We start from the raw sequence: 12,577 nt of genomic DNA, 5'->3' as shown, positions 1-12,577 counted from the left end.
TTTTTTTTTTTTTTTTTTGACAGGCAGAGTGGACAGTGAGAGAGAGAGACAGAGAGAAAGGTCTTCCTTTGCTGTTGGTTCACCCTCCAATGGCCGCCGCGGCCGGCGCACCGCGCTGATCCGATGGCAGGAGCCAGGAGCCAGGTGCTTTTCCTGGTCTCCCATGGGGTGCAGGGCCCAAGCACCTGGGCCATCCTCCACTGCACTCCCTGGCCACAGCAGAGGGCTGGCCTGGAAGAGGGGCAACCGGGACAGAATCCGGCACCCCGACCGGGACTAGAACCCGGTGTGCCAGCGCCGCTAGGCAGAGGATTAGCCTAGTGAGCTGCGGCGCCAGCCGGGAAACCAGTTTCTTGAAGGAGCCACGTCCCGGTTGCCGGAGTGTAGAGATCTTCGCCGGGCGCCGGCACCAGCACTGCGCTGTAGCGGGTGAAGCAGCCACCTGCGGCCCCGGCATCCCTCATGGCCGGGTCGCTGTACTCAGCATCGCTGCGGCCAGCTGTGCCAAGTTGGCCTTGATTCAAAACTGGGCGAGGGCTGCTGCTGTGATGGAGCAGGATAAGCTGCCGGCATCCCACGTGGGCGCTGGTTCGAGTCCCGGCTGCTCTACTTCCCATCCAGCCCCAGCTGCTCCACTTCCGATCCAGCTCTCTGCTGTGGCCTGGGAAAGCAGCGGAGGATGGACCAAGTGCTGGGGCCCTGCACCTGCGTGGGAGACCAAGAAGAAGCTCCCGGCTTTGGCGTGGCCCAGCTCTGGGTGTTGCGGCCATCTGGGGAGTGAACCAGCAGATGGAAGGCCTCTCTCTCTCTCTCTCTCTCTCTCTCTCTCTCTCTCCCTCTCTCTCCCTCTCTCTCCCTCTCTCTCCCTCTCTCTCTCCCTCTCTCTAGGTTTTTCAAATAAGTAACTATTTAAAAAGAAGCAAAGCTCCTTGCTAACTCCGCATCCCTACCTTCTCCTATGAGGTTTCTGACTTAGGCCCAGAATGCATTTTGAAGTTTTCGAAAGCTCTCGCAGCCTTTTGGATTCTCTTCCTTTGGTTTTCGCTCTGGACGGCCAGCTGTTCCAGAACCGTCCCTGCTGGAGCGTCTTGGAACCCGGTGCAGTAGCCGTCGCGCTCACAGGCGCTGGCTCCCAAAAGCCCCTGGGAAACGTGGGGTTAGGAAAAAACCATGCATTGCAAGCAGCATCGTCCAGGCCCCTGGTTCCCGGGCCCGCCGCCGTCCCTGCGGCTCCCGGGGGTGACGTCAGAGGGCTCTGTGCCCCTCTCGAATGTTTCGCGTTGTCTAGATCCTGGCATGTCCGTGTGAATTGTGGAATTAGTCTGTCAAGTTCTACAAGAACAAAAACAAAATCCTGCAGGCCCTGAGCCCCGTGTTTGCGGCGCCAGGGCCCCTGGGAGGGAGCGTGGGCTCCCACCTGCCCGGCCTCCCGCGGACCTGGGGGGCGGCAGAGACGGCACAGGTGCCTGGGCTGCTGCCCCACAGCGGAGACCTGGAGGGAGTCCCCGGCTCCTGCCCGTCCTAGCCCTGGCCATCGCAGGCTGTGGGTGTCCATGGGGCGTGAACCAACGGTTGGGAGCACACGAGCACTCTCTCTCTCCCTCACTGTCTCTTCCTTTCATATAAATAAAAAATATTTCAAACTTTTTAAAGACTTTTAGATTTTGATGGGGATTGTGCAGAGTCTTCAGATAATTTGAGGAAAGCTGGCGTTTTATGTATTTTTTAAAAAAACATTCATGTATTTACTTGATGGGCAGAGAGAGGGAGAGGGAGAGGGGGAGAGAGAGAGAGAGAGAGAGAGAGAGAGAGGTCTTCCATCTGCTGGTTCACTCCCCAGATGGCCACCACGGCCAGGACTGGGCCAGGCGGAAGCCGGGAGCCGGGAGCTTCTCCCCGGCCTCCCACGCGGGCGCAGGGGCCCATGGACTGGGCGTTTCAGCGACATTGGATCTCCCGACTTGGGAACGAGGCTTAGGCAGATCTTCCCTAACTCCTGGGTGCGTGCCCCGCCGGTGGTCAGCCTGCGGGGCCGAGCGCCCCAGAGTCCTGGCCGCCCGACAGCCTCTGCACAGGTGGCTGGGCGCGCCCTGAGTAGAGTCAGTCTCGCGTCTTCCTCTCCGCTGTCGCTGTCTCTCCTGCTGGGCTTGAACTCAGGAAAACCGAACAGAACCGGCAGCGCGCCCTCCGTGCCGTCCCAGCCTCCGCCACCTGGCGCCACCTGGGTGCCCCTTACGGGGCGCAGAAGCCCCTCTGTTTCTCGTGCGGACCAGGGATGGAGGCGACGCTTTCCCCGGGCTCTGTGCCTTTCCCACCATGATCATTTGGGGAGCTGGTGTTCGTCTGTTGACGCAGTGTCGTTGCTTTATTTGTAAGTGATTTATTTCTTCCACTTGAGAGACAGAGAGGGGGCAAGCGCCCGTCCGCTGCTTCACTCCCCAGATGCCAGCAGTGGCCGGGGCTGGGCCAGGCGGAAGCCAGGAGCCTGGAGCTCAGCCCGGGTCTCCCACGGCCCTCACGGCTGCCCCCGGGCGCTCGTCGGCAGGAAGCCGGACCGGGAGGCGCTCCCATATGGGACACGGGCGTCTCGTCTCAAGGGGCAACTTTTTAAAAGAAATCTATAGTGGTGCATAATTTTAAAAGGCTTATTTATTTATTTATTTGAGAGGCAGAGTTACAGAGAGAGGTAGGAACAGAGAGAGAGGTCTTCCATCCGCTGGTTCACTCCCCACATGGCCGCAGTGGCCGGAGCTGTTGGCCGATCTGAAGCCAGGAGCTTCTTCCTGGTCTCCCACGTGGGTGCAGGGGCCCAAGGACCTGGGCCATCTTCTGCTGCTTTCCCAGGCCACAGCAGAGAGCTGGACCGGAAGTGGAGCAGCGGGACTGGAACTGGCGCCTACATGGGAGGCCGGCACTGCAGGCCAGGGCTTTAACCCGCTGTGCCACGGCCCCGCCCCTCGAGTGGCAGCTCCAGGGTTGGGCCCACACCTGCCCGCGTGTCTGTATGCACGCGATCTGGCCAGCTTGCTTTTGCTTTTCCGGTTTGGTATCCAAACGAGTTCAGGTTTCTGGCGGAGGCTGTGTAGACCTGGCGGCGTGTCTCGCTGCCTCTGCAGGGGCAGGCCTCCCGGGAGACCCGGCGCTGGACTTCCCTCTGAGGGGAGACCTCACTGGGGATGCAGCTGTTTAGGAACCCGTTTTCCCACTTTGGAAATGGCGAGGGGCGAGTCCCTCTTCTCCAGTGGTCACGTGTCCTGGCCCCCTGCTGACCTGCCCCTGCCCCCGCTGACCCGCCCCCTGCCCCCTGCTGACCCGCCCCTGCCCCCCGCTGACCCGCCCCCTGCCCCCTGCTGACCCGCCCCTGCCCCCTGCTGACCCGCCCCTGCCCCCTGCTGACCTGCCCCTGCCCCCGCTGACCCGCCCCTGCCCCCTGCTGACCCGCCCCTGCCCCCTGCTGACCTGCCCCTGCCCCCTGCTGACCCGCCCCTGCCCCCTGCTGACCCGCCCCTGCCCCCTGCTGACCTGCCCCTGCCCCCTGCTGACCCGCCCCTGCCCCCTGCTGACCCGCCCCCTGCCCCCTGCTGACCCGCCCCTGCCCCCTGCTGACCTGCCCCTGCCCCCGCTGACCCGCCCCTGCTCCCTGCTGACCCGCCCCCTGCCCCCTGCTGCACACACCAAGTGTCCCTGCTCGCTGGGGTCGGCGGGCCGCAGGGGCACCGAGTTTGGAGTTCATGGATGTCCGGAGCGGCTCTTGGTTTGCGCTGACTCCGCCGTGCCCCGCCCCCGTCCCCCCACCCACTCCTGCTTGCTTTGGGCTTCGTTCTGCCTTCTACTGTTAAGGTGGAAGCCAGGGACCCCCCCCCCCATCTCCTAAGACGCTTTAGCACGGCTGCAGCCTGTCCTCCCTCCCCCATCCTGTCCACGCGTGGGGAAGCGCGGCGGGTCCTTCCGGGGACTGGGACGGCTCTGTGACTGGTGTCTGCTTTCCACTGCGGTCGGACTTTCATGGAACGTTCGCGCGGCGAGCTCTGTGATGACTCAGCATCTGTCTGGGCGACTGCTGGGTGTGAGTCAGCTCCAAGTCTGCAGCGCAGGCAGTGGTGGGGGCGCTGCGGGTGCCACCCAGGGAGCGGTGTGCGCGGAGCTCCGCCCACGGGGCGTGGCGTCCAGCTGGTGCTCACTGTGTGACTGGGGGCTGGGGGGAAGCGGGCATGGAGGTGAGGTCCGTGCCCATCACAGGGGTGGGTGTGCAGCTGGGGGTGCAGACGCTGGGCCCCGGGGGCGGGGCGTGCAGCTGGGGGTGCAGACGCTGGGCCCTTGGGGCGGGGTGTGCAGCTGGGGGTGCAGACACTGGCTACTGGGCGGGGTGTAGAGCGGGGGGGGGGTGCAGATGTTGGGCCACAGGGGCGGGGCATGCAGCTAGGGGTGCAGACGCTGGGCCTCTGGGGTGGGTGTGCAGCTGGGGGTGCAGACGCTGGCTACTGGACAGGGCGTGCAGCGGGGGCTGCAGACGCTGGGCCGCTGTGCAGGGCAGACCTGGGCAGCGGGTGGCCCAGAGCCAGCCCCGCCAGGCAGGGTCCTGACCACACCCACTCTGCCTCCTTTCCAGACTGGAAGAAGCGCTTCATCGGCATCCGCATGCGCACCGTCACCCCGAGGTGGGTGTCTGCGGCCTCCCCACAGCCCCCCGCCCACACCCGGCCCTGGGAGCCAGGCACTGGGCTCCTGGCCTCAGCCCAGCGCTTCCCCTCTCCACCTGACAGATGGCGCTGGCTCCCTCGGGACCATGCTCCAATACCGCCTCCTCCAGGCAGCCTCCTAAGGCTGCCATAGCAAGCTGGGCTTGACCCAGCAGAAATGGCTCTGCAGGCCCAAAGTCTGCAGTGCAGGGGGCAGGGCCAGCCCCGCCCCCCCAGAGGCCCCAGAAGCTCGCTCTCCCCGCAGCTCCGGGGGCTCCGGGCGTCCCTCAGCCCGCTCTCTGTCTGTGTCCCCACATGACCTGCCTCTGTGTGTCTGGTCCAAGCCCGCCCTGGCTTCTCGTAGTTACAGCAGCCGGTGGACGTGGGGCCGCCCCCGTCAGCTCTGTTTACACGAGCGGAGGTCTTATTCCAAATAAGGCCGCATCCTGGGGCTCTGGTGTACACACATGTGGGGGACACGCGGCGTCTCCTCCCCCACTGGGCCGGAGCTGCCTGCTGGGGAGACCTTCCCACTCCCCACCCCTCACCTGGCCGTGAGCTCGCTGGGGCCGGGCGTGTCCGGCTCCTCCTGCAGCTCTGCCGCCGCGCCAGGCCCAGCACGGACCGGCGCCTGGAAACCCTGAGTGTGCCGTGCACAGCGGTGGGCAAAGGAGAGGGAGGGAGGGCGGGGGTGCAAGGGTTCACGGAAGGCAGCCCTGGCGCTCTGGGAGGAGCCGCGGGGCGCACGGCCGACGGCGCCCTCCAGCCCACACCATCCCTGAAATGACTGTCCCTGGTCCCAGCAGCTGAAAAGCAACTTGTCGTCAAGACGAATGTTCCAAGTTATCTGATGATGTGTGTTCTTCCTTTGCCCCATCTGTCCAGCCATCCATTCATCACCCATCATCCGCCCACCCACCCACCCAGCCATCCGTCCATCTGTCCATCCATCCATCCATCTGTCCATCCATCCATCCATCAGCTACCCACCCACCCACCCAGCCATCCATCCATCTGTCCATGCATCCGTCCATCCATCCACCCAGCCATCCGTCCATCTGTCCATGCATCCGTCCATCCATCCACCCAGCCATCCATCCATCTGTCCATGCATCCGTCCATCCATCCACCCAGCCATCCGTCCATCTGTCCATGCATCCGTCCATCCATCCACCCAGCCATCCGTCCATCTGTCCATGCATCCACCCATCCACCCAGCCATCTGTCCATCTGTCCATGCATCCGTCCATCCATCCATCCATGCACGCACCCACCCACCTGTCCATCATCCGCCCATCTGTCCAGTCTGCTGTGTCCCGCCATGACGGCCCCGTCCACCGTCCATCCCTCCTCCCCAGCTATTCAGCTGTCTTTCCTGCCTGCCGTCCGTCCACCCTTCCTCCTTCCCACGTGCGTCCTCCCCTCTGCCATCGCCCCCAGCTTCTCCTGGGGACACGCGGTGGCCCTGGCGGGGGGGGGGGGTGGCAGGAGGGAGGGCAGCCTGGTGCCCGGAGTGGGGCCGGGGCCTCAGCAGCCACTCTGCGTCCTCAGCCTGGTGGAGGAGCTGAAGGCCAGCAACCCCGACTTCCCGACCGTCAGCAGCGGGATCTACGTGCAGGAGGTCGTCCCCAACTCCCCGTCTCAGAGGTGGGCTCTGCCGGGGAGGGGCGGGGGGCCGGGAGTGGGGGGCCGAGGACGGGGCTGCCTCCCCCGACCTGGGGCGGGGAGGGGCGGGGGCCGAGGACGGGGCTGCCTCCCCCGACCTGGGGCGGGGAGGGGCGGGGGGCCGAGGACGGGGCTGCCTCCCCCGACCCTCCCGGGAGGTGTGGCTGAGAGCTAAGGAGAGGAAGGTCCTTTGCCCAGACCCTGCTGGGGCAGACCCTCCACTGCTGGCCGCTGTCGACGCCGAGCTGTGCTGAGCGTGTGCGGCTCACGTCTGTGGTTGGAAACCGGTCTGGGAGCTGCAGGTGGAGCCACCGGGCCAGGGCAGGGCGGAGGTGGAGAGGGGCAGCGGCTTGGCCCGCGTGGGCCTTCCCGCAGGCGGGGCCCCTGTTCCTGCCACGGAAGGGGTCATGCTGGAAGCTGGTGCCGCACGGCCTTCTGGGAAGCAGCCTGCACAGCAGCCCGCGGTGGAGGCCGAGACGACCCCAAACTCAGCCCCGTTTCCTGGTGGCTGCCGCGCGCTGCTGAACTCAGGGCCAGCGGTTACCGTGCAGGGCCTGGAGCCGGCGGGGGGGGGGGGGGCCCACTCCCTCTCACGCTGCCTGGGCTGTGCAGACCCCTGCCCTCACCCCACTTCACAGACGGGAAGACTGAGGCTGCAGGGGCTACTTCTGGGGGTGGGGGGGCGCCGCGGGAGGCTGGGCGGGGCTCGGCGGTGACCCCGTGGTCCTGGTCGGCCGGCAGGGGCGGCATCCAGGATGGCGACGTCATCGTGAAGGTGAACGGGCGGCCGCTGTCGGACTCGAGCGAGCTGCAGGAGGCCGTGCTCACCGAGTCCCCGCTGCTGCTGGAGGTGCGGCGGGGCAATGAGGACCTGCTCTTCAGCATAGCGCCCGAGGTGGTGGTGTGAGCCGCCCGCCCGCCCGCCGAGACCGAGGACCGCCCCGGCGCCCACGGCCCGGCCCCGCATCGCAGCCTTGGGGAGCGTCGGGCCCAGGGGCCAGATGTCCCCCGTACAGGTGCTCCTAGGCTCACCTGCGTGCAGGGTGCTGCTCCAGCCCCGCCCTTCCTGCAGGTGCACCTGGCCCCAGCCCCTGCAGAGGGGCTCACCTGCCCCGCCCCTCACTCAGCCTCACCCTCACCTGCCTCAGGCCCCGGCTCCCAAGCCGCCTCCTCCCCTCACACCCCCCCCAGCCGCCCCCCACCCCGCGCTGTGACAGGGGCTGCCCGCCCTGCCGCCTGGCGTCCTGGAGAGCGAGTGGCCTCTGACCCCTGGAAGAGCCAGCCCCGGAGAGGCCACGCCCTGCTGCTGAGCCGCGCTGTCCCGGCCACAAGGGGCTCCCCCGGCCCCCAGGCTGCGGGCAGCCAGCAGGGAGGAGGGGGCGTCTGACACGCAGGCCTGTCCTCCCTGGTGACCGTGGGGCGGGCAGAGGGAGCTGGGACCTGCTGGGGACAGGACTGAGCCGGCTGCACCTCCCGCGGCGGCTCTGGGCCCCGGGACCGGCGCCTCTCGCGTCCGGCTGGGGCACACCGTGCATCGAGGGGCCTCGTGTGAATCCGCTCCCGTGTGGCCTGCACTGTGTTTCTCTACTGTACGGAAATTAAAGTTTACGAGCACTCGGCTCCCAGCGCCCGCCGCCATCTTTCCCGGGGTCGCACGTCCAGCACCGACGCCGAGGCGTGGGCAGCGGCGTCCAGCTGGGTCCCCGGGCGCACGCCACCCTGACCCCTGCATGGCCCGGCCCCTGCCCGTGGAGACCGGGCCCAGTGTCTGTGCTGTGTCCGCCCCACGGCAGCTTTGCTCCCCCAGAGTGACCCTGGCTGAGCGAGGAGCCCGTCGGTGCTGGGGTCAGGGAGGGGGCAGCTGATGGCTGTGACCCTGCTGGCTCTCCGAGAGCCAGGAGCTTAGGGGACCGCAGTGGGGGCGTCAGAGCCGAGGGCGGGGGCACCGGGAAGCCAGCGCCCCGGCTCCTGGAGCCTCCCCAGTCTCAGCGGTCATGGCTCACTCCGGCAGCTTCCAGACCGGGGCGGGAGGCTCGGCCTGCCCTGCGTGTCGCCTGCCCCGGGGTGGGCAGGCCCAGCCCCTCTGTCAGACCACCTTCCCTTCCCCCCAGCCCACGTCGGCCCCAGGAGGGACCGCGGGCTCCCGGACGCTCGCTCACCCACAAGCCAGGTGGTGCGTGCCTCCTCCCGTCTCGGTCAAGTTCGATTTGTACCGGCGCCGGGGGCCTCCCCTGCAGCACCAAGACCCCGTGGGGGCCCCAGATGTCCGCGGGGCGACCGATCAGGAGGCGGAATCAGCCTCCTCCCTCCCGGAGCCCAGCTTGCCCTGGAAAATGGACCTTTTGGGGGTCACCTGAAGGGAGGTGAGCGGAACGCGGGAGCTCGGGGGAGCCTGACTCGGGGGCTGGCTCCGGGTCACCCCGAGCTGTCGCTTCCCCTCCCGGCTCTGGCCTCAGGCTGCCCATCTGTGAAATGGGGAGGCGGGATCTGTGCTCTCTGAGCCCAGGGGTCCAGGCCTGGGCTGGGGTCTCAGCTTAGCCGTTTCCTGGCTGCCCTGCGACATGGAGGTGGGCCTGTGGCCTCCAGGCCCCTGTCCCAGCCCCCTCCCCAGCTCTGGCCCCTCCCAGCCCAGCTGTGCTGGGGAAACACAGCTTGTGCGGGGCTGGCCGGCTGCAGCTGGAGCCATTGTGTAACCCTGGGCCCCAGCGCACCAGTGCTCGGCTCGCCGCCCGCCCTGTGTGCTCCCAGCCACGGGGCCTCCATGCACCGCAGGCCGGGCCCAGAGACAGAGATGCACGCTGAGGACGGGCCCTGGGTCACTGTGGCTGGCCTCCCGGTGACCGGGGAGGGGCCCTGACACAGCAGCAGCGAGGAACACGCGTCCCCTCCCCCGCCGGAGCGCAGCAGCAGCCAGGGTCGGCGGGGCCGGGCGCACTGAGCAGAGGGGAATTTTGGAAGAGCTCAGAGCCACAGTAGGGGTGGGAGGCAGAGGGGAGCTGCCTGCCTTCCTGGCCTCTGAGAACGGCCCGGGGCGGCGGCCAGTCACCCCTCCCCCACCCCAGCCCCGAGCTTCCTGCCTTCGACCTTCCCCCCACCCCCACCCCCCCGCAGAAGGGACCCTGCTCAAGCGGGGGAATGGTGGAGCCCTAACTGTCCCTTGGGCCTTGGGTTGTCACAAACGTCCCCCTGGGAGGCATGCAGGAGGCGGGGGGGGGAGGGGGCATGATGGTGGAAGCAGATCGGGCCGAGCCGGGTGGAGACGACAGCAGGCGGGCGACTCCAGAGCCCAGAAGCCAAGGAAATGGCCGGCTGAGCCCGGCCACCGGCTGCCCAGCGCCTGGGCCTTAGCCCGGGCGCTGACTTCAGACCCTGGGCCTCCTGGACCCTAAGAGAGAGCCGTGTGTGTGTGTGTGTGTGTGTGTGTGCGTGTGTGTGTGTGTGTTTAAAGATGTATTTGAAAGGCAGAATTACAAAGAGAGAAAGGGGAGAGAGGGCAGGGGGAGAAAGAGGGGTCTTCCGTCCGCTGGTCCACTCCCCAGATGGCCACAACAGTTCAGGGCTGGGCCAGGCTGAAGCCAGGAGCCAGGAGCTTCTTCCGGGTCTCCCAGGTGGGTGCAGGGGCCCGGGCACTTGGTCCGTCTTCTGCTGCCTTCCCAGGTGTGGGGGGAGGGAGGAGGGGTGTCCCACCTTCCTCAGGGCTGCTGGCCCTCTGAGCCCTGGGCAGGGCCCCCTGCCCCCTGACACACAGAGCAGCCTCCCCAACTGTCCAGCTGACGTCCCCTGGGACAGAGACGGCTGAGCATAACCCCTGCACACCCTGGCACCCCCCAGCCCCCCCGGACCTTGCAGGGCTGTGCAGGGACGCCCAGGACACAGGGGTCTCCACCCCCATCAGCCACAGTCTCTGCTCACGCCACATCCTGTCTCTGCCATGTCACTGTCCCCACCCTGGCCCTAAGGGCTCCTGTCCACCGTCTCAGGCTGAGAGAGTGGCCGGAGCGGGCGCCTGCAGGATGCCCCAGTGGCCTCCTCGCGTCCCCCCACCACGCCCGCGCCTGTACAGCCCATCCTCCGTCCCTGCTGTGCGTGCGCTGTGTAGATGAAGCCGTGAGCTGGGGCCACGTTTCGGGGACAGCAGGAGGATGGGACCCCTGAACCCCGAATCCTGGGAGTCTGTGCCTGGGACAGCAGGAGGGTGCCCCTGAACCCCGAATCCTGGCGAGTCCGTTCCTGGGACAGCAGGAGGAGGGGGCCCTGAACCCCGAATCCTGGCGAGTCTGTGCCCGGGACAGCAGGAGGAGGGGGCCCTGAACCCCGAATCCTGGCGAGTCTGTGCCCGGGACAGCAGGAGGAGGGGGCTCCTGAACCCCGAATCCTGGCGAGTCTGTGCCCGGGACCCTTCCTGAGACTCGGGAAGCGGCTACCCCCGCCGGGCCGCCTCGTGCTCACCTCCGGCCCGGGGGTCCCGGCGGCGGCCGGCAGCACCGCGTGGGTGCCTGGCGCTCCTGGCGCTGCATCCCACGATGCTGCCCGTGGCCTCGGGGCCGTGGAGCGCCTCTCATTCCTCCTCCTCTGCCCTCAGTTTGCCTTCCTCATCTGACTGGCGTCTTCTGTGGGTTCTGGAAAATGCGCCATTGTCATCCTCCCACTGCTACCTGGGCGCCCTCGGGCCCCGGCGCCAGCCGGGCTCTGCCAGGGAGGCAGCCTGGCCACACGGGCCTCTCAGGCGTGCCCGACCAGGGTGCTCAGCTCTGGGCACCTGGGGTCACTCCGAGGGGGGCTCTGGGGCACTGGTACTGGGCCTGAGGTGTGGCTCAGCCCTCACCTGGTCTTCGGGGGTGGGGCAGGCGTGTCACCAGCTCCTTCCTTCCCAAGCCTGAAGCCCGGTCTCAGCCCCACCCCCTCCTTCCCCAGGGCCCCTGCAAGGAGGGAAGTGTGCGGGACCCAGGGTGGGGCAGGTCAAGTGCTCTAGGAAAGAGCGGATTCTGTGGGCTAAGGAAATCCGAGAAGACTTCCTGGAGGCTGCGGCACTGGAGCCAGGTCTGCAAGGCTGAGCAGGGACGTGAAGGCCGAGGCCCGAAGCGTCCCCGGGGACTTGACCGTGGGGAGCTGCAGCCGCCGTCTGGACATAACCGCTGTGTGGTTGATCCTCCAGGCCCCTGGAAACGCAGGCCTCTGCGGGAGGAGCCCCCCGAGGCCCCCTGAGGCCCCCCGAGGCCGTGGAACGTGGGGGCCTCTCAGGCCTTGCCTGCTCCGCACATGTCAAACACAGAGGCCCAGCCCCGACGGTGCCCCCGCAGACCCCACGTGGAGACACGCCTGGGCCTGTCCGGGCGACCAGACGGGAGCTGGCGGCTGAGCCTGCTGCATCCGCTTCCCCCCGGCCAGGGGCTGCTCTCTGAGGTCAGCGGGCGCACACGTCCCCTGCGGAGAACGCAGAGCCACAGCTGGACGCTCGGCGTGGGCCGGACGCCGCCGTCCTGGCTTGGCTTGGCCATCTCTGCGCTGACCTGAGGGCAGCTTGGCCGGGGTGGCGCTGGGTCGGGGAGGACCTGACCTGTCTTCACTGGGCCTGCGTCATCCAGCTCTGCTCCCACCTCCCAGGCGGTTTCCTGCTTCTGCATCGTTTGTTAAGATTGATTGATTGATTTGCAGTCACAGTTAGAGAGAGAAAGAGGGAGAAAGAGGGAGAGGGAGAAAGAGGGAGAGGGAGAGGGAGAGAGAGAGGTCTCCCATTTGCTGGGTCACTCCCCAGATGGCTGCAATGGCCAGAGCTGAGCTGATCCGAAGCCAGGAGCCAGGAGCTTCTTCCGGGTCTCTCACGTGGGTGCAGGGGCCCAGGACTTGGCCATCTTCCACTGCTTTCCCAGGCCACAGCAGAGAGCTGGATCAGAAGTGGAGCAGCCAGGACTCGAACCCACACATGGGACACTGGCGCTGCAGGTGGCGGCTTCACCCGCTGTGCCACAGCATCTGCCGCACGGAGAACCTGGCAGCCCTGGTCCTGCCGGGGGACCCGTCTCCAAGCTGTCTCTGACTGCTGCCCAGCGTCCTGAGTGCAGAGAGATGCGGAGGAGCTTCCCGTCTGTCCCCTGTCACTGCACCGCTGCATGGCCAAGGGCCGTGTGCAGAGCCGTGGGAACGGACACCTGTGACCGAGCACCTGTTAGTGTCCCCGGCGACCAGGAGGGCGCGATGGCCGCCACCAGACCGGGGCTTGGGGGAGAGGACCC

The 12,577-nt window shown here is 67.1% G+C and overlaps 1 protein-coding gene across 2 annotated transcripts in view; it reads left to right on the top strand.

The window, feature by feature from the left end:
- Positions 1 to 12,577, top strand: part of HTRA3 (HtrA serine peptidase 3) — a 118,625-nt gene that overhangs the window by 15,121 nt on the left and 90,927 nt on the right. The window contains exons 7-9 of one of the 2 annotated variants that reach the window (XM_070067993.1): positions 4,610 to 4,658; positions 6,231 to 6,326; positions 7,086 to 7,261. In XM_070067993.1, the coding sequence (XP_069924094.1) occupies positions 4,610 to 4,658; positions 6,231 to 6,326; positions 7,086 to 7,251 (311 nt within the window). In that variant the 3' untranslated portion in view covers positions 7,252 to 7,261. Of the gene's footprint in view, positions 1 to 4,609; positions 4,659 to 6,230; positions 6,327 to 7,085; positions 7,964 to 12,577 lie in introns of those variants that run through there. The other variant, XM_070067990.1, reaches the window with a different exon arrangement.

The sequence above is a fragment of the Oryctolagus cuniculus genome, chromosome 2 (genome assembly GCF_964237555.1).
Source record: "Oryctolagus cuniculus chromosome 2, mOryCun1.1, whole genome shotgun sequence".
Classification (NCBI taxonomy): Eukaryota; Metazoa; Chordata; class Mammalia; order Lagomorpha; family Leporidae; genus Oryctolagus; species Oryctolagus cuniculus.
The sequence above is the reverse complement of the archived record's forward strand: the minus strand, read 5'-3'. Positions and strand labels throughout refer to the sequence as shown.